The sequence below is a fragment of the Saccopteryx leptura genome, chromosome 2 (genome assembly GCF_036850995.1).
Source record: "Saccopteryx leptura isolate mSacLep1 chromosome 2, mSacLep1_pri_phased_curated, whole genome shotgun sequence".
Taxonomy (NCBI): Eukaryota; Metazoa; Chordata; class Mammalia; order Chiroptera; family Emballonuridae; genus Saccopteryx; species Saccopteryx leptura.
In genome coordinates this window covers 96,897,325-96,922,183 of record NC_089504.1, presented here as the reverse complement: position 1 = coordinate 96,922,183, position 24,859 = coordinate 96,897,325, and the positions used below count along the sequence as shown (strand labels likewise).

General features: G+C 42.1%; 1 protein-coding gene across 2 annotated transcripts in view; it reads left to right on the top strand.

The window, feature by feature from the left end:
* FAM120A (family with sequence similarity 120 member A) overlaps positions 1 to 24,859 on the top strand; it is a 134,019-nt gene that overhangs the window by 45,618 nt on the left and 63,542 nt on the right. For both annotated transcript variants that reach the window (XM_066368350.1, XM_066368351.1), the window contains exons 4-5: positions 6,317 to 6,445; positions 7,178 to 7,274. In XM_066368350.1, coding sequence (XP_066224447.1) covers positions 6,317 to 6,445; positions 7,178 to 7,274 — 226 coding nt within the window. The remainder of the gene's footprint in view (positions 1 to 6,316; positions 6,446 to 7,177; positions 7,275 to 24,859) is intronic.

Sequence of the window (24,859 nt, the reverse complement as noted above, 5' to 3'; positions counted from 1 at the left end):
TATTTTGACATTTGATTATGTTGTATACCCATCATCCAAAGTCAAATTATCTTCTGTCACCTTCTATCTGGTTTTCTTTGGAGAGCAGGATCTATTTTTAATTTTTATATAACCCAGGATTATTCCTTAGTGCCATAAAGGCCTGTGCATATGGTACCTTAGTCCATTTTCCTTGTCTCCTACAAAAGAGATCTAGCTGTAAGATAGTGTTATAATTTAGACTACCATTTTTAGGCCAAGAGCCCCCATCTTCTAATTTATATTGAGGCCATGCTGTATTACAGAAGAATATTAATCACTTTTTCTTTAGAGTTTGTGGGTCAAATTTATTCCCATTTTTAAGGATGCATCCCACAGGCATATCTCGTGGTTTAAGCCTTGATTTCCCACCTGAAAAAGAATAGAGGAGATCATAGGAAAGACTAGACATCCCCTCTTTTTCTCCCCATGTTTTATATACTGTCTAGAGAGGGTGGCCCCTCTCAGACCATGTGGAGAAAGCATCCCCTTTCAGATATGGGTTTCCATAATTAGGTAGCCTTACTGTAGAACCCAGCACTTTGTGGGCTCCCCTTATGTCTTATTTTTTTCTTCTTTTTTTTAGGTGAGAGAAGGGGAGATAGTGAGGCAGACTTTGCATGTGCCCTGACAGGGATCCAATCAGCAACCCCTGTCTTGGACTGATGCTCGAGTACCAAGCTATTTTTAGCACCTGAGGCCAACACTTGGACCAACCTAGCTATCCTCAGCACCCAGGGCCAACACTCGAACCATTGAGCCACTGGCTGTGAGAGGGGAAGGGAGAGAAAAGGGGGAGAGAGAGGAGAAGAGAAGCAAATGGTTGCTTCTCATATGTGCTCTGACTGGGGATTGAACCTGGGACTTCTGCATGCCAGGCTGATGCTCCATCTACTGAGCCAACTGGCCAGGGCCACACCTCTATTCTTATACTGGAAATCTACCTCCTTTACCCTTATCTTCGACTTTCCTATGGAGGGCCTTTAAAAGGAATTTTAACTCCTTTAGGGTGTAACCCAGTCTCAAGCAAACACTAGCACCACTAATAGTTAATTTTGGTTTCTTGCCACATTCCTTATTGAAATAACAATTTTAACCATTTTATTCTCACTAATTAGTATAGGGAGGTAACTACCTGTGTTTCCTGCATTATCTTTAAATTAGTTTAGTTTTGTGGAGGTTTCCTTTAAAATTACTATTTTCTAATTAGTTTACTATAAATCTTCCTGGCCCTGGCTTCTCTGTACCTAGGCTGAGCTGCATGCATGAGGCTAGCAGGCTTCAGCTTCCTGGCCTTTAATGCCTTCCCTTAATGCCCCTTCAGAGGAAGCTGCTGGCGCTGTTGCTAGGCAACAATGTAAAGCTGCTTAAAGTTGGGGCTGAGGGAGATTGTGGATTTAAATTTGAAACTATTTGAAGTATGAGAAAAAAAGGAACCAGAAAACTCACACTAGCAGTAACAGAGGAACAAGAGGGGAAACCTGCTAGCACCTGTCCCTGCTCAGGGACAGGGGGAAATTCTTAATTCTTACTGCAAGCTATTGCTCCTTTGGCCTACGTTGTGTGTCAAGAAATGTTGTCTGTTAATGGTTCTGCCAAAGTTGGCCTGATAGTGCAGATACAGGCAAACTAAAGGGGGAGTTTCCTAACCCAAACTTAGGTAATATCTCAGAAATATCTGAGGTTCCTGTCAGGGCTCCTCTCTGCAGCCTGACAGACGCAACAAGACCCCCTACAAGTGCAGATAAAGCTGCCAAAAGCCAAGCTGGGAGGAGAGGTGCAGCATTTCAGTGACTGATTTATAGCTTAAACTTATCTCTTTGGAGGTCATGTTCACAGACAGAGAGACTAAGGATTTAGTGTGATGGATCTGATGTGCTGCTTGTGATTGGGGCTCCCAGAGGCTGTTATCCTTCTGGTCATCCCTCGCTCTCGTACGTGTCTCAGTTTCTCCCAAATGTCTAAAACATCTGGGAGGGCTTGGAGTGCTGGATGATCAGTCCTTATGTGTATGTCCCCAGATGACCCAAAGTAATTAATTGTAAGTAAAATGGAAGTCCATATGAAGCCCCTACACATCTTGGGAATACTCCCAGACACCTCTGCTAGGTTCTCACTCATGTGAAAATGTCTAGAACCTCAACTAGAGGGAGGAAGTGCCTCTTCAGTCTTTGGAGCCTGACCAAACTCTAGCCCTCATAAAATAATATTATTTCCATCAGTGAACACAATTCTGTATATAAAGTCCAATTAAATTGCTATAGTTCACCTCTCTGGTTATGCACAGAAAAGCAACAGACAGAAGCAAAAAAGTTCCTGGAAGGGATTAAATGCACTGTCATCTGAGTCACGGCACCAGAGAGCCGTCACCAGAGAAAACCCAAGTCCAGTGGGGCTTCTCCCTCCTTGGTTCTTGTCACGCCTGTGAGAAAGAATTCAGGCGAAAGACACAGTGCAGTGTTCAAGCAAAGCAAGCAGTTTATTAAGCAAAACTATACAACTTGGCACAAGCAGGCAACTCAGCTAGTCTGAGCACCCAGTCTGTTGGGGTCTTAGAAGTTATGTACTCTTAGCTTCAAGGCTGTTTTCCTGATAGCAGGGCTAGTAGACAGGGTTTCAAGCCTCCCCTTCCTGATCATGGGACTAGCGTACAGGGTTTCAAGGCCATCTGGATATCTGGTGATTTTATTTCGGTAGGTCTTAAGACTGCTGACTCCCACCTTCAGTGGGTAAGATAAACTCCTTTTTTTCTTCCATCTCCTTTTCCTGCCCTGGTAACTGTCTATCCTGCCTAATAAAAACTTTAATAGCCTGACCAGGCGGTGGCACAGTGGATAGAGCGTCGGACTGGGATGCAGAAGGACCCAGTTTCGAGACCCCGAGGTCGCCAGCTTGAGCGCGGGCTCATCTGGCTTGAGTTAAAAGCTCACCAGCTTAGACCCAAGGTCGCTGGCTCGAGCAAGGGGTTACTCAGACTGCTGAAGGCCCACGGTCAAGGCACATATGAGAAAGCAATCGATGAACAACTAAGGTGTCACAACAAAAAACTAATGATTGATGCTTCTCATCTCTCTCTGCCTGTCCCTGTCTGTCCCTCTCTCTGACTCTTTCTCTGTCTCTGTAAGAAAAAAAAAAACTTTAATAAATTGGATGTTGTAAACTTAAATGTACCAGGAATCTTACTACCAAATGGAATTCTGTGGCCAACTGTTCTGGTAAAATTCAGTAGCATCTTAATTTTAGAAGTTATTTCATATGCTCTTTCTGTAAGTTCAAGCCTGCCATGTGCAGGGAAACCCTCCAAGTGTGCCCTGTGGGCGTGCATGTGTCCTCCAGCTGTCCTGTCGTGGTGTGGATGGAGTGGAGTGGAGTCGCTATGCAATCACAACTGGACTCTGCCCTGAGTGTTTGGAATACTGGAGTTCACCCTGAGCTACTGGGAGGCTGTATTAGGAATGGAGCAAGGAGGGCGGAGGTAGGTGGGTATAAGGAAGAAATCCATGCTATGGGGAAATTAAAAAGGGCGCAGACTTATGATGGTCTTAATTAGCCACTCAGAAGGATTTGGGGCCATTTAATTATAGGATCTGATCACTTCAAGGATCTTTTAGCCACAGTGTTGTGGGGAGCGGGTAGTGAAGACAAGGATATTCGCAGGAACAGAAGCGACACACTGCCATTTTTACTTGAGGTGGGTGGTGCAGTGAGTGGCTCCCCTTTGGTCTATGGCAGGGGTCTCAAACTCACGGCCTGCGGGCCGCATGCGGCCCGCCGAACAATTTTGTGCAGCCCGCAGACTAATCCACGAAGTTCAAAATATTTTGGATAAAATTAAGTAAGCCTAGGGGCCTACTTGTATTTTTCATTTCTCTAGCATCCTAGCTAGATATTAGCTTAGTTAAAAGCAGTTGTGATGCAAACTACAGTTTCTGGTCGTTTTGTGACACTGAGTAAACTGCATGTACGATTGTGCTTGTTGTACTGATTTTTTTTTGTTTTCAACTGCAGTGAGAAAGTGTTGTGTAACAGTTGCCTTTTGTAGACCTAGTGCGGCCCTCCGAACGGCTGTGATCTTGCTCTGCGGCCCACATGCTGAGTTGAGTTTGAGACGACCCCTGATCTATGGTGTCTTGGTGTCAGGGTGCCCACCTTTCGGAGAGGCAGCTTGCCTCACCCAACAGCTCTTCTCCCCTAGGGGGAAGCCTTTTCATAATTTGGGTTTTTTTATAGTCAACAAATTCTGTTCTTACCATGTTAATTGTCATTTATTTGTTCTGTATATAAAATCCTTCTAAAATGGCCAGTTTTTCTAGTGTCTTATACAACACAATTGGGTAATCTTAGGCTTTTAGTGTGCTACTAGCCCCCAACTGCAGATAGAGAGCCTCAGGCACACCTGTCCTTATCCCTGTGGTGAGCGCTCACTGAGGCGAAAAAGCCACATTCTGCTGAGTGCAGGACACACAAGGTTTCTGGCCTGACCCCAGCCCTGAGGTGGGACTGGTAAATACCCTGGAGGGGTATTTACCCCTGGAAGTCTTACCACTTCCTTGCTTAGACTTCCTTGCTTTCCAGACAGGCTGGAATGCGCTGTTGAGAGGCATCCTCACCATTGTTGCAGGTGTATACCAGAGGTTTTTCATTGTTACATGGTGGGGGGGATTTGGGTTTCTAGGATTGCATTTCTCATCTACATTCACAGTCATTGCAGTGTCTCTGTAGTCTTGTTATGTGGGATTTACCTTTCTAGGAGAGGAGAGCTGCTTCTCAAATATGGGAAAACATTGTTTCAAGAGGAAATTGAATATACTCTTGTGGGTCTGAAAATTTGCACGATAATAACTTAAAAGTGTAAATGTCTATTTTTCCAGAGCTTTTTTTCTATTCCATTAGGTCAGGATGATTTTTTTCTAATTTTCTTGGTGGTGTTTTTTTTGTTTTGTTTTTTTGCTTTTTCTGTTTGTTTGTTTTAGTTTTAGTTTTTGGTGATTCAAAACAATACAGATTTATTATCTTACAGTTCTAGAAGTCATAAATCCAGAATGGGTCTCACTGAGCTAAAATCAAGATGCAGGTCCACAATTCTTAGGAAGCTCAGGGAGGGCGTTGTCTGCCTTCCTACTTTCTAGAGGCCACCGCACACTGTAGCCCCTCCTTCACGGTCAAAGCAAGTAGCGGCTGGTGGAGTCCTCCTCACACTTCATCTCTGAAACCAGCTTTTCACTTCCTTTGCAACGTTGAAGGACCTGTGATGACAGTGAGCCCATCTGAGTAATTCAGGGTGACAGGCTTGGTCCGAGGTCAGGTGGCTACCACGGGACATAGTACACTGAGGGGGTGAGGCAGGGATGCACAGCTGTTGTCTTGCCCTCTCTCTCTCTTTTTACCCTTTCTTTTTTTTAGTTGAGAGGAGGGGAGATAGTGAGGCAGATTTCCTGCATGAGCCCTGACCAGGATCCACCCTGCAGCACCTGTCTGAAGCTGATGCTGGAATCAACGGAGCTATCCTTAGTGCCTGGGGCCAAGCTCAAACCAGTTGAGCCACTGGCTGTGGGAAGGAAAGAGGGAGAGGGAGTGGGAGTAAGCAGATAGTCACTTCTCCTGGGTGCCCTGACAGGGAATCGAACCTGAGACATCTGTATATGCTGGGCTGACTCTTTATCCACTGAGATACTGGCCAGGGCCAACTTGCCCTCTTTTTTATCTTTATGCTCTTCATGATGAAATACCTTATTTTGTGCTATCATTCAGTTTTTTTAAATTGCTGGAAACAAAGTTTTAGTACCTGATTTATTTTGGTTTCTAAGAACACAGGGTATAGCTATAATTATATCTCTGTTTACTTACTATTTCCTGGTATCATGTTCCTCAGAGGGAGAGGATGTCAGTTTCCTCCCTTGTGTTTCTACAGTATACTCAGGTGCCTGGTTATGTTGCCTGAGACAGCCTCCTGCTGGCTGGCGTTGAAAGAAAGGATACATTTGTGGCCCACGGCATCTCCATGGCTTTGCGCTGTCTGTTGTAGGGCAACAGTCTTGGGTTTGGAACTGATTCTGAGCAGGTTGCAGACGACCTGGTCTCAGAAGTTATGAAAGGCTGTCAGATGCTTCTGGACCTAGCCAGGCTGTACTTTAACAACTGAAAGGCAGATCCAGGGCTTGTACCATAGAATACAAAAGTCTTGGGGCCAAGATCTCACAGATGGGTCATAATTGGACCCTTAAAACGAAACACCACCTGGAGTTTCTGGGCCCTGAGTTTGGAATTAGGATGTTGATGTGTGTGCTTGTTTTCTTAGGTCCGGGCCCACCAGCTGGTCTTGCCGCCATGTGATGTGGTGATCAAAGCTGTAGCTGACTACGTCCGCAACATCCAGGACACCTCGGACTTGGACGCCATAGCTAAAGATGTTTTCCAGCATTCTCAGGTAGACATGCAGGCTTCTGGGTTACACTTTGTATAGTGGTGTGCACCTGGTTTGGAAAGGGCTTGAGAGGAACATGGTGGCTGGCTATGTCCAGGAGTGTTTGCCTGACTGTCAGACCTCTGTGTTGACTGGGAGAGCCAGCACCTTGCCTCACCCCTTCCTCCTCCACTCTGACTTGCAAGGAGGAGCATTTGAGGGAGATGAGTGGTGAGGTCTCTGTTGCTGCTAGAGTCTAGAGTCTCCATCATGACTTGATAGGATTTCTACTAAGAAGACAGGTATATCGCGTGGGTCAAGTGAACTTGCGAATCTCTGACTTGTCCTTCCCTGCAGTGATGGTCAGGGGTTTCTTCCATTTGTGGAAGTAAGGGATTGAGGGGTTGGGGTTAGTAAAAGGAGTGAAGTTTGTGTGACTTTCTGTCTGCTCCCTGAAGAGCTAAATAGTTGCTCCACTTGCTGGACATGGAAAGTAAAACATCTTCTGGTAGCACTCAAGGAGAATTAGAGAAGTTGAGGGCTACAGCCCAGAACCCAGGTCTTCTACTGCCGTTTCAGAGTCTGTGTTAATTGCCTTGCTTTCTTCATTTTCCTTGAAGAATTTAATGTCATTCTAAACTCTTATCTAGTTTGAAAGGCTACAGATTATTTATCCATGTACTGAATTATGAAAAATATGTTGACGCACATGACCAGTGGCATGCTAATTTACGAAGGTTTTCCTGTTTGTTTCAGTCTAGAACAGATGACAAGGTTATTCGATTTAAGAGGGCAATTGGATATTACTCAGCGACTAGTAAGCCTGTGGCATTTCACCCACCACATTACTTAGGTAAGTAGATCCAGGCCTCTGTGATGGGTGTGTGGGCCATACAGTAACCAAGGAGACTTAAATATTTATCTTGTAGGCTTCTTTTGAGAGGAGGTTTCTGCAGTTATAACAAATAAGTGTAGCTGAACTTCCTGGGAAGACTCAGTAGGAATTTCTGAAAGCACTGACGCCAAGAGGGACTTATGAAAGTGGAGGGAAAAGGAGGGCTGTGAGGACCAAGGTTGTAGGTGGGGTGATGCTGAAGGCCGTGTGTGCCCGAGGTGTCCTCCTGCAGAGTGCCCTGAGGGCGTAGAATACCCTCCAGTTGCACACGTGTTTTCATGAGAGCATGGATGTGTGTCTCCTTCCTTGTTGCTTTTATTTATTTTTTTATCTGCAAAAGACTAAATTTAATTCAGAGGTTTGAAATTGGGGAATAAAAACAATTATAAGCTGTTTGCAGGAGGCCTTCTTGGTAGTGCCGATCTTCTGGGAGGTTGTGAAGTACTAGCTTTCTTTCAGAGACTGGCTGCCTTTCTGGGGGTGCAGAGCAGTGAAGCTACAGAAATCCTGCTGCCTGTGATTCCAGCATTTGCACTTCATGGATGAGAGACAGCACACTCCTGAGACTGTCAGAGGAATTAGACTTTTTACTGGTTTCAGAAGATTAATCCCAGGGTTGGAAATGTCCCTGCTACTTGTCCTTTACGTTTGTTTGCTTGCTGAAGCACAATGCTGCTGTGTGCTGTGTATATGGGGCAAAGATGAAAGGCAGTGCTGGCTGCTGATGGCTGTCTCTACAGGTTGATGATAGATAAGTGAGTGTGGATGGTCCTGATGCTGGGGGACCAAGAAGGGTGGGGGCACTGGTGCAGGCCATATCCTCTGTGGACTGAGCCCCATGTTGAGACTGTGGTTGTCACAGGGGCCTTCCTTGTAGGACAGGGTGCTAACTTCTGCGTGCTCCTGCTATTGCCCTCGCCACCAGCACTACCACCACCATTCATTTTCTTACCAACAGCCAGAGTACTGTTTCAAAATGTGTCAGTTCATGCCATTCCCATCTTGTTTGGAACAAACTCCCAGCTGCCCACCTGCTTCCCAGGGTCTTAACCCTGCCTGCCCGTCATTGTCCTAGCCCTGGCTTCATTCCTGTCTGAAGTGTGTCACACTGGTTCCAGCCTGTGCCTCTGTATTGGCTGTGGGTCTTTTGTCTCTTTCCCTGACCTGCTATGCTTGGGACATTCTAATTTCTGAGATCTAGGCTTCACTGTCACTTCTCTGGGGTCTTTTATCTCTATCAGTCTGCCAGGCCATCATCATGCCACCTAACTTTAATTCTTTTTCTATTTCCTGACCCCTACTTCCCACCTCTAAGAATTTCAAGTCTGAGGGAGCCAGGACCTCACCTGCCACCTTTATTCTTGTACTTGACAGTGGGCAAGTATTTGATTGACTTAATTCATGAAAAGTTGTTGAGTCAGGAGGGTGAAATGATTGGATGTGATTTAGGATTACTCTTGGAAAGGGGAACAGGGGATATTGGAAGGATGGAGACTCGATCCCACATATTACTTCAGTTAAGGCAAGACATGATGGAGATCATGATGTTTTTGGTTTTACTCCTGGCACAGGGGATGTCCAGTAGATGCTGTTGAGACAAGTGAGAGACTAGGTCAGTGGTTCTCAAACTTTTTGAAGTCGGGGCACATTTAAAATCCTATAAATAATTGTAGGTGCACTATATACAAATTTCTGAGAAATGTTATAATAATTAAGTCAAATATTAAAGAAAAAATATAAAGTCCAAGTGTGCTTTTATGGTAGTTAAACAAAATAAATATGACAAAATTAAATTTATTCTGACATTAAAAAGCACTTTTATGTTACATTTTTTAAGTTATGCTTTTTAGAATTCATTAAAAAGAGAGGTTAAAAAATAAAAAAACAACAACAACAAAAAAGTTATCTTTTTATATATGTAGATACATTCTTAGTAAGATTTAGTAAATTTGGCAGGTCCTGGAGCGAATGTGTAATGTTTTTTCATTCTTGTGTTTATGAGAAACATGAGCCTGATGTGTCCTAGCAATTTCTTCAGTGGGCATATATTTGAAAGGCAAACTCTCATTTCCTCGTCAATACATTGAAGAATTCTTCTCTTTTTACTCTTAATTGTGTTGAGGGTAGAAAATTCTAATTCCCATAAATAAGATGTTGAAAATTGTAGTAAAATGTTCAAAGCTTTTTTAGATATTGCCACATATTCTTCTTTTATAGAAATCCAAAAGGCTTCAAGAGACAATTCCTTATGTTTAATCATCAATCCAAAACCCCCACCATACATATCATCTTAACTTTACACCAAACAAAGGATAGAAGAAACTTGCCTCCAGTCTTTCTGGGGAACATGGGGGGTAGTGTAAACAATCTAGCACCACAGTTTAACAGCCTTTTGCAATCTAATCTGGCAAGTGAGGTGGGGGGTTGGGCAGACTGTCAGCTTACAGCCAATTCCCCACACCTCTGTCCCCTAAAAATCTAAACTCCAAAACCCTGTTGGTTTTTCTTCCCCAACAGGCACATATTTCTCTGGAATACCATAGGGCGCACCTGGAAATCTTCTAGGGCACACCAGTGTGCCCTGGTGCACACTTTGAGAACCACTGGACTAGGTACTGAGGCTCGGCATCCTGGTTCCTCCCCTCCCAGCTGCAGATGTCCTGTTCTATTAAAGTGGGATACTTATGTGAATATGAAAGAGAAAGTATATGGAAAATGCTTTAATGAATGCTTGTTACATAGCAGGTAGATACTGTTGTTCTTATAGGAAGACTGGCTGGAAAAGGTAATGAGTGATTAATACTGAATGAATAGTCAGAAAACCTGAAAGGAACATCTCAACGAACATATTCGGCACTTCCTGTGTCTGGTCCTCCTGTGACAGTTGTGGTTTAAATAATTATTGTGTACTTGGGGCTAGACTTATTCAGTAGGAGGAAATTAGGAGAAAAAGGCTAGAAAGACACTATATTATTCTACAGGAAAACATATTCAGAATTTTGAACAACCAATATTGGAACATAACTTCCTTGTTCATTAGAGCTCTGTATTAGAACTTGACTTAACATTTGGCATTGATCTGAGCTGAGAGGTGAGTTTTAAATTAGGCTTAAGTTTGAGCTTCTTAAAACTGTAATATTCTATAAAGTGCTTTCATACTTTTATTAAATCATCAAATGACATTTCAGTGTAGGTGTTTTATAAATGAAGTCAGCACTCTTGAATTCAGTTTCGTGTTCACTTTTAGTGTTTTGTGGAGAACAGCGGTAAAATTTGGGGTGTTTAGAGTGACATTTTCAGGCATGTTAGTGTAGGCAATAAGTACCTATAAATCCTTCTCTGAAGCACTTCCTAATGGTTCTGACTGCTGCAGAAATCTGAATTGTGTGGCAAGGGGCTCACAAAGTACCAGCACAGACTCACCGAGGGCAGCAGGTATGGGGCAGAGCAGAGTTCAGGGTGGCTGGTGTTGGTCTGGAATGTCAGGATGAGATTAGAGAGAGGTTGGGGCAAGATTTGGAGGGAAGGTTTATTTCAAGTTACACATGTAAAATTTGGAGCCAGCAGAAATGGATTAATGTAAAAATCACCTTTGTTGTTTTTCTTCTGATAAATATAAATAGAAGCAAAAGTAATCTGGAGAGACAGCACTCATTAATTTTTACTTGTATTTGCTAATAGGGTCCTACTGTGGAACCAAGCAGACAGGTGAGGACTGAAATGGAAATCGAAAGAAATGCTTTCTTGGCATCCCAAATTAGAACGCAAGGCCTATTTTCCATAAAATATTCTTTTTCCCTTTTTTAAGTGAGAGAGAAGGGAGAAGCATCAGCTCATAGTTGTGTCACCTTAGTTATTCATTGATTGATTTCTCATATGTGCCTTGACTGAGGGCTCCAGCTGAGCCAGTGACCCCTTGCTCAAGCCAGCGACCTTGACCTTTAAGCCAGTGACCTTTGGGCTCAAGCCAGCAACATGAGGTCATGTCTGTGCTCAAGCTGGTGACCCCACACTTAAGCTGGATGAGCCCGTGCTCAAGTTGGCGACCTCAGGGTTTTGAACCCAGGATCTTAGCATCCCAGGTTGATGTTCTATCCACTGTGCCACCACCTGGTTAGGCAAAATATTCTTATAAGTAGTAGGTACCATATTTTCCCGTATATAAGACACTCCCATGTATAAGATGCACTTTAATTTTGGGGCCCGAAATTTGAAAAAAGAATGTATTACATAAAGTTGTTGAACTCAAGTTTTATTCATCATAAAATTCATACAACTCTTCAGCACTGTCAGATCTCCCATCCATTAGCTTGTCCTCATCTGTGTCTCATGACGAATCACTGTCTTCATATATTGCCTCGTCCTCAGTTCCATGTATAGCATTTGAAATGCCACAACCACTGTATAAGATGCACTCAGATTTTAGACCCCAAATTTTTCTTTTCAGAAAGGGGGTCTTATACATGGAGAAATACAGTAGGTCATAGTGGCCTTTGCCAACCGTAGTTCATTATATTATTCTATAGGAAAACACATTCAGAATTTTGAGCAACCAGTATTGGAATATAACTTACTTGTTCATTGGAACCTGTCTGTATTAATCACTTTAGAAATTGGAATATGCATAGTATTTTGAAGAAGTTTTGAGGAATCATACTAGAAGCTTAGAATATGACTGTTGGGAATAAAAGGGGGGAGGGCTGACTATAACCAAAGTTTTCTAAACCTGCCTGGAATTTTAGGTTCTACCCCAGAACTGCTATGTCAGGATCTTAATTGGCCTCAGAATTCTGTCTTTTCAAAAGAAAAGCCTTCCTGGCTGGGTCCATATGGATTGTCTTTGGGGAATGACAGCTTTGTCTTTGTTATTTCCTTCTGAGCCCATGGTCCTCTGCAGCACTGAGGAAGCCTCAGATATCTGCGTAGTTATCAGGGGGGTATGGAATTTACAGAAAGGAGCAACAGACATGATCTGCATGCACAGTGTGTGGTCCTCCTCTGGATGTGTTCCAATCCATACTGGGAGAAACTGTGTGTGGGGAGCTGGAGATCTAGAGGTGGTATAATTTTGTCCTTTCTGTCACAGCACTTAATGTTCATGTCATTTCACGGGAGAATCCCCAGTCTATGTGGAAGCACCAGTGAAATATGTCAGAGTTGAATTGCATTTGGTTTCTTGGTTGAATCAATAGTTCTCAGACCCTAGCTGTGCTTCAAAATCATTGGAAGAATTTAAAAAATAACATGTTGGAGGCTACTCAGGTCTGCAAATGTAGACTTTGCAGGCAACGCTAATCCTAATGTCTTTGTAAACTGCCTAAGTGAAAACAAGTCCAGTGGGTCTGAACAAGCATGTTCAGTGACTTCCTGGCCTTCCTCAGTGAGAAGTAGATGCACTCCCACTACACATCTAATTGAATGGCTAACATCTCTAACACTGACAACCACCAAATGCTAGCAAGGATATGGAGCACAAGAAACTCTCCTTTGTCGCTGGTGGGAATGCAGATTGGTACAGCCAAATTGGAACACAGCTTGACAGTTTCTTACAAAACTAGACATACTTTACCATCAGATCCAGTGATTATGTTCCTTGGCATTTATCCAAAGACGTTGAAAACTTATGAGCACACAAACCTGCACATGGATACTTATAGCAGCTTTTTTCATACAACTCCTTGCCAAAACTTGGAAACACCTGTATGTCCTCCAGTAGGAGAATGGATTCTTAAACTGGTCCATCCAGATAGTTGGATCTTATTCAGCACTAAAAAGAAATGAGCTGTCAAGCCATGAAAAGACATGGAGGAACCTTAAATGCATACTACTAAGTGAAAGAAGACAGTCTGAAAGGCAGAACTATGGAGACAGTAAAAAGATCAGTGGCTGCCAGAGGTTAAGGTAGAGGGAGAGATGAATAGGAGGAGCACAGAGGATTTTTAGGGAGGAAAAGCTTTGTTTTATAATCCTATAAAGTAGATACATGTCTGTGTAAATTTGTCCAAATTCACAGAATGCACAACACCAAGAGTGAACCCTAATGTAAACTATGGACTTCAGTTAATAGACAGTGGGTCCTCAGTTAAAATAAAGATACTACTTTCTGCTGAGTTTTTTGTAAACTAAACTAAAAAAAGAAAGAAAGAAAAAGAAGGTATCAATTTAAAAAAAAGAGTAAATGAGCCCCATAATGTGTTCATGGCAGGCACTGTGCTGGGTGCCAGACTGTGGTAAGCCAGGCAGATATCACCCTTGCCCTTGTAGACTCACGAAAGGAGGAATCTTACAGAAATATTAACAGAAAGGCCAAGGAAAGAGCAACCATATTAAAATAATGCTTGATTTTTTTTCCCCTGAAGTGAGAAGCAGGGAGGCAGAGAGAGAGAGACTCCCACATGCACCTGACTAGGATCCACCCATCATGTCCACTAGGAGGTGATTTCTACCTATCTAAGGCGTTGCTGTGTTCCATTGCAACTGGAGCCATTCTAGTGCCTGAGGCAGAAGCCATGGAGCCATCCTTAGCGCCTGGGCCAACTTTGCTCCAATGGAGCCTTGGCTGCAGAAGAAGAAGAGGAAGAGAGAGGGGCGGGGGGAAAGGGACGGGTGGAGAAGCAGATGGGCGTTCTCCTGTGTGCCCTGGCTGGAAATCGAACCCGGGACTTCCACGTGCTGAGCCGAAGCTCTACTGCTGAGCCAACCAGCCAGGGCCTAAACTAATGCTTGATTAAATTAGTATTTGTCTCTGATTATAGTTTGGGGTGAGGTTTGGAGATAGTGTAGGAATTTTGCAAGGTGGCAGTAGGGAGGAGGCATGTGCAGAGGAGATAGTGTGTACAAAGGTGTTGAGGTGAGACGATAGGGTGCAGGGCGCAGAAGAAACAAAAAAATGGTTGGAGCACAACAGCGGAAGGAGTGCTTGCTAGTCTAGGTGCCATGGCCATGGATGGCCTCGATTTTAGATATACCCTTGGGACAACAAAAGCTCATTGAGGGATTTTGCATTATAAAAACTTATGTTATTTTGAAAGTATCATACACACAGTATATTTGTACAAGAAATAAAACAAATAACAGGAGCCCTCTCCCCGTCTCTCCCTGTCACATTCCCCCTTCTTCCAGAACCCTGAATTTTGTATTGTCTTCTTTCTTTTCTTTATTGTGTTACGTAATCAGAGCTGTGAAAGTAAGCGGGCTTCCTTGGGAGTTTATGTGGAGGACACAATCTGTAGAGAGGTCCTGAGGTCTGGATCAGGGAGAGGGGTGGAGCCATGGGGAGCAGTGCAGCCAGAAGGTGGAGCCTGGCAAGAACAGTTGGCAGCAGAGGTGAGGTGAGGAGCAGGCTTTTGTGGCCTTCACAGCTCCCAAAATAGGTTTTAGTTTTGCAGCTTCTGTGCTGATGGACACGAAAGAGGGTAGGATAAGGGCCAGCACCAGTCTACCAAACCCACCTGTGACCCCTTCTGTAAAGGGTGGGGCTTGAACAGGCATAACCTGTTATGATAAAAGCTAGTCCATTGGAGCACAGAAGTGGGGGTTCTGGTGGGGATCAAGGGAGGCTGCTAGGCAGCAGGACTGCATGGCAAATAGAGAAAGAATTGTGCGAAGAGGACCATATTGGAGTAGGAGCTCCTGCCAGACTATAGTGAAAGGACTTCTGGTTCTCACAACTGCCAGGGTGCTGGCAGGGGTGCCCATATCCTGGCAGGCACCCAAGACTGGCCACAATCTACCAGACCAAGTCAGAGGATGCCAATTCACAAAAAGCAAACACTGGTGACCAATGTGCAAGAGAACAGAAATGACTGTCATTCTAACTGTAGTGATGGGACCCTGGGTCAGGGCCAGGGCTCAGAAAGACGCCTGTGTAAACAGGAGGGAGAGACCAGGGCCAGTCAGCGGGCTCTGATCTGGGCCCTTGCTTTGCTGGATGGTGTGACTTTCTGGTGACTGAGAAGCCGGATTTTTGTAGCTGCACAATCTGCATGTCTAGCGCTCAAATGTCACTGAGCTTTCTAAGTCCTGTTAATAGTCTTTTTGAAAATATGGCTTACCTGCCAACAACATACCCTTTCATAGTGTGAGGCGATGGTCAGGAGACGTCACCCCTGAACGTGAAGACATGTTCTGTGAAGAATGGCGCATTACCTACAGGGCTTCCTCTTCAGGAAACCAGTTTGCCCAGTTGGGACTACGGTGGATCATGTGCAGAATCAACAGTGTGAGCTGCTCAGAACTGAGAATAATGGCTTGCACACATGTGCCAGGGAGGAGTTAGGGTGAGAGAGAACATAATTGCTGACTTGCTCCCACAGCTCAAACTGACCGAGAGCAAACTGACCCTCAGGACCTCATCTACATGCCTGTAGCGCACAGCCAGGCTCACGGGGCAGGGATGGCATGCATCTGACTGCATGGTAGCTTGCCCTTTTTCCACACAGCAGTGTACCCTTAACCGTCCCTGTCATGTCACAGAGGTTTGCCTCCTGTTTCCAGTGCTTGTCTAATATTCCACACTGAAGATGTGCTATAATCTACTTTACAGTGTCCTGTGGTCATTATTTAGAATAGTTTCAGTTTTTTTGCAGTATCACTCAAAAAATTTTTTTTTGGCATCAAGCAGTCAATATTATACTGTTGACACACTCTACTGTATCAGGTTTTTGAAATACAGTGTGTTTGTAAAGTTATGGTGCACTTTTGACCGGTCACAGGAAAGCAACAAAAGACGATAGAAATGTGAGATCTGCACCAAATAAAAGGAAAACTCTCCCAGTTTCATACCTATTCAGTGCAGTTCGATGTGTGCTCACGGACAGATTTTTTAGGGCTCCTTAGGTAGCTATCCCATATAGCCTCTACAGACTCGTCACTGACTGATGGCCTACCAGAACGGGGTTTCTCCACCAAACTGCCAGTTTCCTTCAACTGCTTATCCCACCAAGTAATGTTATTCCTATGTGGTGGCGCTTTGTTATAAATGCGCCAATATTCACCTTGCACTTTGGTCACGGATTCGAATTTAGCGAGCCACAGAACACACTGAACTTTCCCCTGTACCATCCACATCTCGACTGGCATGGCCGTGGGCTGCTCCGCTGTATACACGGTGTTATGTCATCATCTGCGCATGCACACATGCTGCCACATCATCCTACAGAAACTGGGAGGGTTTTCCTTTTATTTGGTGCAGATTTCACATTTCTATCGTCTTTTGTTGCTTTCCTGTGACGGGTCAAAAGTGCACCATGACTTTATGGACACACTGTATAGTTCTTTTAAAATTTATGTAATATTCAGTCATACAGCTTTACTTACAAAACTCACCCTTTCCAAAGTTTTTACATAATTTATTTTTTTTAGGGAAAGCTTTGTAACAAAAGAGAGTATCACAAGCAGTACTGTATACACTGAACAGGTTTAACAAATGTTTGCTTCACATCTTTCTATTTTTAAAGAAATACATAAGGCTTTCCCCAAAAGTCATGTGTCTTCCCTCAGATAGACTTTAATATTTTCTAACCTCATAATATAGAATAAATAGTGCTTTGATTATTATCAAAATGCTGTATTGTTCACGTCATTCTACACTAGCTGTTTTTGAGATGTGTCCATGTTCATCCTTTTTGATTTTTATCTTTTTTTTTTTGTTGTATTTTTCTGAAGCTGGAAACGGGGAGAGACAGTCAGACAGACTCCCGCATGCGCCTGACCGGGATCCACCCGGCACGCCCACCAGGGGCGACGCTCTGCCCACCAGGGGGCGATGCTCTGCCCCTCCTGGGCATCGCTCTGCTGCGACCAGAGCCACTCTAGCGCCTGGGGCAGAGGCCAAGGAGCCATCCCCAGCGCCCGGGCCATCTTTGCTCCAATGGAGCCTCGGCTGCAGGAGGGGAAGAGAGAGACAGAGAGGAAGGAAGGGGGGGGGGGTGGAGAAGCAAATGGGCGCTTCTCCTATGTGCCCTGGCCGGGAATCAAATCCGGGTCCCCCACACGCCAGGCCGATGCTCTACCGCTGAGCCAACCGGCCAGGGCCTGATTTTTATCTTTTTAAAGCTCATGAGATGGCACTGATGTGAGCCCTCAGGGTTTGACAGGGTAGATTTTACTAGAGGAAAGCAAAGATGCTACTGTGTTCAGTAGGAGGTCTTCTTACTCTTTTTTCTAGATCCTCAAGCAGATCATTTGGGGATCATCAGATCCTCTCAATCTGTTCCCAGGACCTTTCATTTTGTTTTTAGTGAATTTTAAACTGCTCACAAAAATTAGGGGATATTTCAAAATGAATATGAAGCCATAAAAAAAGCATTTGATTTTTTTATTAAACAAGAACATTAAAAAAGCAAATGACAAGTCAAAGTTTGATTATGCAAATGAGATGCAAAACCAACTTTTCTTTCATTGATGAAAATGCACTATACAAAAGACTGAAAGTACTGGAGTAACTGCATGTTTCCTGATCCCATATTTTTGTGAGCAGTAGTTGATGTGGTAGGGAATGATATAGACTGTCTGGTCTTGTGGCTTTTTGAAAGGTTTGTGTTTTTTTTAAAACCTGAAAACTATGTAGTCATCCTGGAAAAAGTGAAAATAAATTCTCCTTTTGGCTGTTGTCTGTTTTAAAAGGCTGCTGGTGTGTCTTCCTGGAAGGAGGGTGCCACTGCAGCGTACCCATTACTTTCAGATAAGGCTGTTAGGCGGTTGTTTTAGGTTGTGCTTTCCTAAAATACACAGATTGACAGAGACAGATTTGTCCTGTTTTATCACAGACTGTGAAACCATGTAGGTGACTAAGTGAGAGTCATGCTCTTTTCTACTTTTTGGATCTTTACTCAAGTAGTGTAAGCACAAGAATCCTTTGCTATTAATATTAAGCACTATTCACACTCCTGGAATTGGATAGAGTTGGATAAAATTTGAGATAAATCTGTTACCACCCGAACTATTGCTATTGAAGATTGAAATACCAAGTGGACTTAATGATACTGTATCCTGTGAATTTACATGTGCGCTATCCAGACTCAGTCAGAAGGAGAAAGCTTATATGAACACCGGCCCCTCTTGGCGTGGACTATTTCTGTACCTGCGGGCAAGCTGCCAGAGCCACCCTTCTCAGTGTCTACCCACACTACTTGTCAGAAAGTTTTTATGTCCATTGACCTGGAATGTGCTTTTCTGGATTAATTTCTGGCCCTTGCTTGTAATTCTTTCAGGTGCCACCCAGAGTATGCCTGCTTGCCTTATCATATCTTACTTCTCAGTACTGAGGCTTCCATTGTAAGGGCTTCTCTCCTGGACAGTGGCCTCAGGCTTCCTGTGGGGCCTGACTGACACTGCAGCCCTGGGCAGCCATCAGCTGTCCCAGCTCTGGATTTCTGAGAGTTACTGCTTACTGAAAACAAACAAGTTTCAGTCCTTTAAAAGCTAGAGTCGACTTCTGTGTCCTCCTGCTCAAAGCTCAATTCCCCTGCCTCCTTGTTTCTGCCTTCCTGCCTGGCTTGTACTCCGGCGTGGCCTTTTAGACCACAGACTCTATAGGCCACACCAGTTCCTGATGGTTCTTACCATGCTGCCCATCCCCCACCACCCGTCCATGCCAGCCTTCCTGCAGAAGCTATTCATCTATGAGGGGACGGAAACAGTTACACAAAATTCTCCTTCGTATTGAGACAGCCTCGGAACCCGGCTATGGGACCCCAAGGAGGAACACTGGACCACACAAATGTCACCACCTTTTACTCCGTACTCAAAATCGCAGAGATAGCTGATGTTTGTTGTTGGTGGTGCTATTTTATTATTTGTATTTTTAAAAATATTTATTTATTTAGAAATTTAATGAGTAACATTGGTCAATAAGAATATATGGGTTTCAGATAAACATCTCTATAGGACTTGAACTTTTGATTGCATTGTATGCCCATCACCCAAAATCAAGTTATTTTTCATCACCATATATTTGTCCCTCTTAACTCCCTTCCTGTCCACCACCCTCCCTGTGGTAACCACTTCACTTTTGTCTGTGTCCATTAGTCTCAATTTTATGTATCATCTCTGTGTGGAATCATTTAGTTCTAAGCCTTTTCTGATTATTTCATTTAGCATAATATTCTCAGAGTTCATCCATGTTGTGAATGGTAATATATTATCATGTCTTATGGCTGGGTAGTTCCATTGTGTCTGTGTGCCACATTTTTTTTTAATACTCTATTGAGGGACACTTTGGTTGTTTCTAAGTCTTGGCCACTGTAAATAATGCTGTGATGAACATAAAGGTACATATGTCTTTGTGGACAAATGACTTCAAGATTTCTGGGTAGATAAGCTGTAGAGGGGTTGCTGGATCATATGGTAAATCGATTAACATTCTGAGGAACCACCGTACTATCTTCCATAATGGCTGTACTAGTTTACGTTCCCACCCGCAGTAAATGACAATTCCTTTTTCTCTACAATCATCTAACACTTGTTGTTACCTGTCTTATTGATAACAGCCCATTTAACAGGTGTGAGGTGGTATCTCACTGTAGTTTTGATTTACATTTTTCTTAATAGCTAGCGAAGAAGAGCACCTTTTCATATATCTGTTGGCCACTTGTATGTCTTCTTGGGAAAAGTGTCTGTTTGGGTCCTATGGGTCCTATTCCCATTTTTTAATTGGATTGTTTGCTTGTTTGTTGTTGAGCTTTATGAGTTCTTTATAAATTTTAGATATTAACCCCCTGTCAGAGCTGTTTGTGAATATCAACTCCCATTTAGTTGGCTGCCTTTTTGTTGTCAGTTTATTTTGCTGTGCAGAAGCTTTTTAGTTTGATATAGTCCCATTCATTTATTTTTACTTTTACTTCCCTTGCCTTTGGGGTCAAGTTTATAAAATGTTCTCTATGGCCAAGGTCCATAAATATAGTACCTATGTTTTCTTTATTTAATTTATTGTTTTACATCTTAATATTTAGGTCTTCAGTCCATTTTGAATTAATTTTTGTACATGGGGACAAATAGTAATCATTTCATTCTTTTGCATGTGGCTTTCCAGTTTTTCCAGAACCATTTATTGAAAAGGCTTTCTTTTCCCCATTGTGTGTTTATGGCTCCTTTGTCAAAGATTATTTGCCCATATATATGTAGTTTTATTTTGGGCTCTCAATTCTGTTCCATTGGTCTGTATGTACATTTTTCTCCCAATACCAATACTATGCTGTTTTGATTGTTGTGGCTTTGTAGTATAATTTGAAGTCAGATAGCGTGATACCTCCGGCTTCATTCAATTTTCTCCGGATTGCTGTAGCTATTTGAGGTCTTTTATGTTCCATACAAATCTGGTGATTGATTGTTCTATTTCTTTAAAACAGTGGTAGTCAACCTGGACCTACTGCCCAGTAGTGGGCATTCCAGCTTTCATGTGGGTGGTAGCAGAGCAACTAAAGTATAAATGAAAAGATAGATTTAACTATAGTAAGTTGTTTTATAAAGATTTATTCTGCCAAACTTAGCAAAAATCCAACATAAAGTACTTGGTAAGTAATTATTATTATATGTTTTAACTTGCTGTAACTCTGCTTTATAAATTTTATAAAGTAAAGTTAGTTCCCTACTTTATAAATCACCATTACTGTGGAACCGGTGGGCGGTTAGAAAATTTTACTACCAACAGAGATACAAAAGTGGGTGGTAGGAATAAAAAGGTTGACTACCCCTGCTTTAAAACATGACCTTGAAGTTGTAATGGGGATTGCATTAAATTTGTTTATTGCTTTGGGTAATATGGCCATTTTAACTATTTTGATTCTTTCTTTTCTTTTCTTTTTTTTTTTTTTTTGTATTTTTCTGAAGCTGGAAACGGGGAGAGACAGTCAGACAGACTCCCGCATGCACCCGACCGGGATCCACCCAGCACACCCACCAGGGGCGAGGCTCTGCCCACCAGGGGGCGTCGCTCTGCTGCGACCAGAGCCACTCTAGCACCTGGGGCAGAGGCCAAGGAGCCATCCCCAGTGCCCAGGCCATCTTTGCTCCAATGGAGCCTTGGCTGCGGGAGGGGAAGAGAGAAACAGAGAGGAACGGGGGGGGGGGGGGGGGGGCGGGAGAAGCAAATGGGCGCCTCTCCAATGTACCCTGGCCGGGAATCGAACCCGGGTTCCCCGCACACCAGGCCGACGCTCTACTGCTGAGCCAACCGGCCAGGGCCTATTTTGATTCTTTCAATCCATGAATGTAGGATATTTTTCCATTTCATTGTGCCTTTTTCAATTCGGCTTTGTAGTTTTCAGTATGTAGGTCCTTCACATCCTTTGTTAAGTTTATTCCAAGGTATTTCATTTTATTTTTTGTTGCAATTTTAAAAAGAATGGCTTTTTTTTTTGTTTTATTTTCCCCAATTTTCTGAAGTTTTATTGTTGGCGTATAAGACAGCAGTAAACATTTATATATTGATTTTGTATCCTGTAATTTTTTACTGTATTTTATTGTTTCTAATCGTTTTTTGGTAGTCTTTGGTGTTCCATATACAGATTCATGTAATCTGCAAAAATTGATACCTTTACTTCTTCTTTCCCAATATGGATGTCTTTTATTTCTTTTTCTTGCCTGATAGCTCTAGCTAAGACTTTAGTACTATGTTGAATAAGAGTGGAGAGATTAGGCAGCCATGTCATGTTTCTGATTTTAGAGGAAAAGTTTTCAGTTTTTTACCATTTAGTATGATATTTTATTGGCTGATGGTTTGTCATCAAACCATTATATGGCCTTTATTATGTTGTGGTCCTTTCCTCTGTACCTATTTCATTGAGTACTTCAAACATAAATGAGCCCTGGCCGGATAGCTTGGTTAATTGGTTAGAGCATTGTCCTGATATGGAAATGTTGCTGGTTCGATTCTCGGTCAGGGCACATACAAGAACAGACCGATGTTGTGTCTCTCTTTCTAAAACGAGTCAGTAAATTTAAAACAAACAAAAATAAATAAATGTTGGATCTTTTCGAATGCGTTTTCTGTATCTGTTGATAGGATCATGTGATTTTTGTCCTTTGTTTTGCTAATGTGGTGTATGTATTATATTGATTGATTTGTGTATGTTGAACTATTCTTGTGCTCCTGGAATGAATCCCACTTGATTGTGATATATTATTTTTTTATTGTATTGTTGTCTTCAATTTGCTAGTATTTTGTTAGGATTTTTGCATTTATATTTGTCAGAGACATTTCTCTGTAGTTTTCTTTCTTTCTTTTTTTTTTTTTTGTATTGTCCTTGCCAGGTTTGCATATCAGGGTTATGTTGGCCTCATGAAATGTGTTAGGGAGTATTGCCCCTTCTTCAATTTTTTGGAAGACTAAGAAGATTAAATACCAAATCTTCTTTGGTTGTTTGGTAGAATTCAGTAGTGTAGCCATCTGGTCCTAGACTTGAATTATGGGGGAGGTTTTGTGATAGTTGTTTGTATTTTTTCCCTGCTTATTGGTCTATTTAAGTTTTCCACTTCTTCGTGACTCAGTCTAGGAAGATTGTATAGTTCTAAGAACTTATTTATTTCTTCTAGATTATTGAGTTTGGTGACATATAATCTTTCATTGTGTTCTAGTTAGAATCTTTGTATATCTGTGATGTCTGTGGGAATTTTTCCTCTTTCATTTCTGATTTTGTTGATAAGAGTTACTGCTCCTTCTTTCTTAGGGAGTCTAGCTAGGGGGCTGCCAATTTTTTTGATATCTTTAAAGAACCAGTTCTTTGTTGTATTAATTTTTTTTCTCTATTTCATTTAGGTTTACTTGTGATCTCTGTTGTTTCATGATATATGCCTGTAATGGTATAAACTTCCCTCTTATTACTGCTTTTGCTGCATCCCAGAAGTTTTGACCCAGGATCAAACCCGCAACCTAGTTGTTTTGGGATGAAATGTATATATCTTTGATTTCTGCTTTTATTTCTTCTTTTACCCAGTTATTTTTTAGAAGCATCTTGCTTAATTTCCACATTTTTGTGTGTTTTTTTACCTCCTTTTTGCAGTTGAATTCTAATTTCGAAGTTTTATGGTCAGAGAATATGCTTAGTGTAATTTCAATCTTAAATTTTTGAGGTTAGTTTTGTGGCCCAACATATGGTCTATTCTTGAGAATGTTCTGTGTGTACTGGAAAAGAGTATATAATCTGATGTTCTGGGATGAAATGTTTATTGTGCCCATTTGTTCGAATGTGTTGATTAAAGCCAATATTTCTTTATTGATTTTCTTTTTGGATCTATCTAAAGTTGTCAAGGGTGTGTTGATCTCCAACTATGACTGTTTTTGTCTGTTTTTTGTTTTAGTTCTGTTAGCAGATGTCTTATATATTTTTGTGCTCCCTGATTTGGTGCATATATAGAGTGTTATGTTTTCTTGATATTGTGCCCCTTTATCATTAAGAAATGTCCATCTTTGTCTCTTGTTACCTTTGCTGTCTTGAAATCAGTATTGTCAGATACTATGTATGTAGTATGGCTAATCCTGCTTCTTTGGGTATTATTTGCTTGGAGTATTGTTTTCCAACCTTTCACTTTGAGTCTACTTTTTTCCTTTTAGCTTAGGTGTATCTCTTGAATGCAACATATGGTTGGATTTTGCTTTTTGATTCAGTCTGCTACTCTGTGCCTCTTTATTGGTGAGTTCAGAGCCTTTACATTTAGGATTATTATTGATGCATGAGGATTTCCTGTAGCCATTTTATCTTTTGTTTTCTGGTAGCTCTACATCTCCTTTGGTTCTTTTGTGTTTCTGTCACTTATTTTTGTTTGGGGATATTCCATACTTCTTTCCTCTGTTTCCTCTTTTTTTAAGCTATGTATTTCAGTTTTGGTTTTTTCGTTGGTGATTTAGAGTTAGGTTATTGAGAAAAAAACTTTCATGTATACAGAGTCCTTTGTCTTATGAGTGCTTCTGTCCTCCATCCTCCTTTGCTACCGCAGACCTTTATCCTCTCCTGTTTTATGTTTTTGTTGTCTCAGATTATTCTTGTTTATACCATAAGCTTGTTGGAACATTTACTTGTAGTTTTATGTTGTATTGGATTTTTTTTGTATCAGATAGAATAACCTATTGCAATGGGTGTTTTTCTGGTATTAAATTCCTTCAGCTTCTGTATGTCTGGAAAAGTTTTTATTTCTTCTTCATAGTTGAAGGATAACTTTAATGAATATAATATTCTTGGCTGATAATTCCTCTTTTTTAGTACTTTGACTGTTGAGTCCACTCTCTTCTGGTTTGTAGAGTTTCTTCTGAGAAGTCTGATGATAATCTGAAGGTCCTTCCTCCTCCTTTATATGTTACATTCTTCTTTTCCCTAGCTGCCTTAAGAGTCCTTTTTTTGTCATTTATTTTTTGACAGTTTTATTTCATTCAGGGTACTTTGGAGAAGACCTGTTTGGGTTCAGGTAACTAGGTGTTCTTTTTTAATTTTTTTTTTTCAGTGAGAGGAGGAGAGGCAGAGACAGACTCCCACATGCACCCCAACTGGGATCCACCTGGCAAGGCCACTAGGGGGCGATGCTCTGCCCATCTAGGGCCCTTGCTCTGT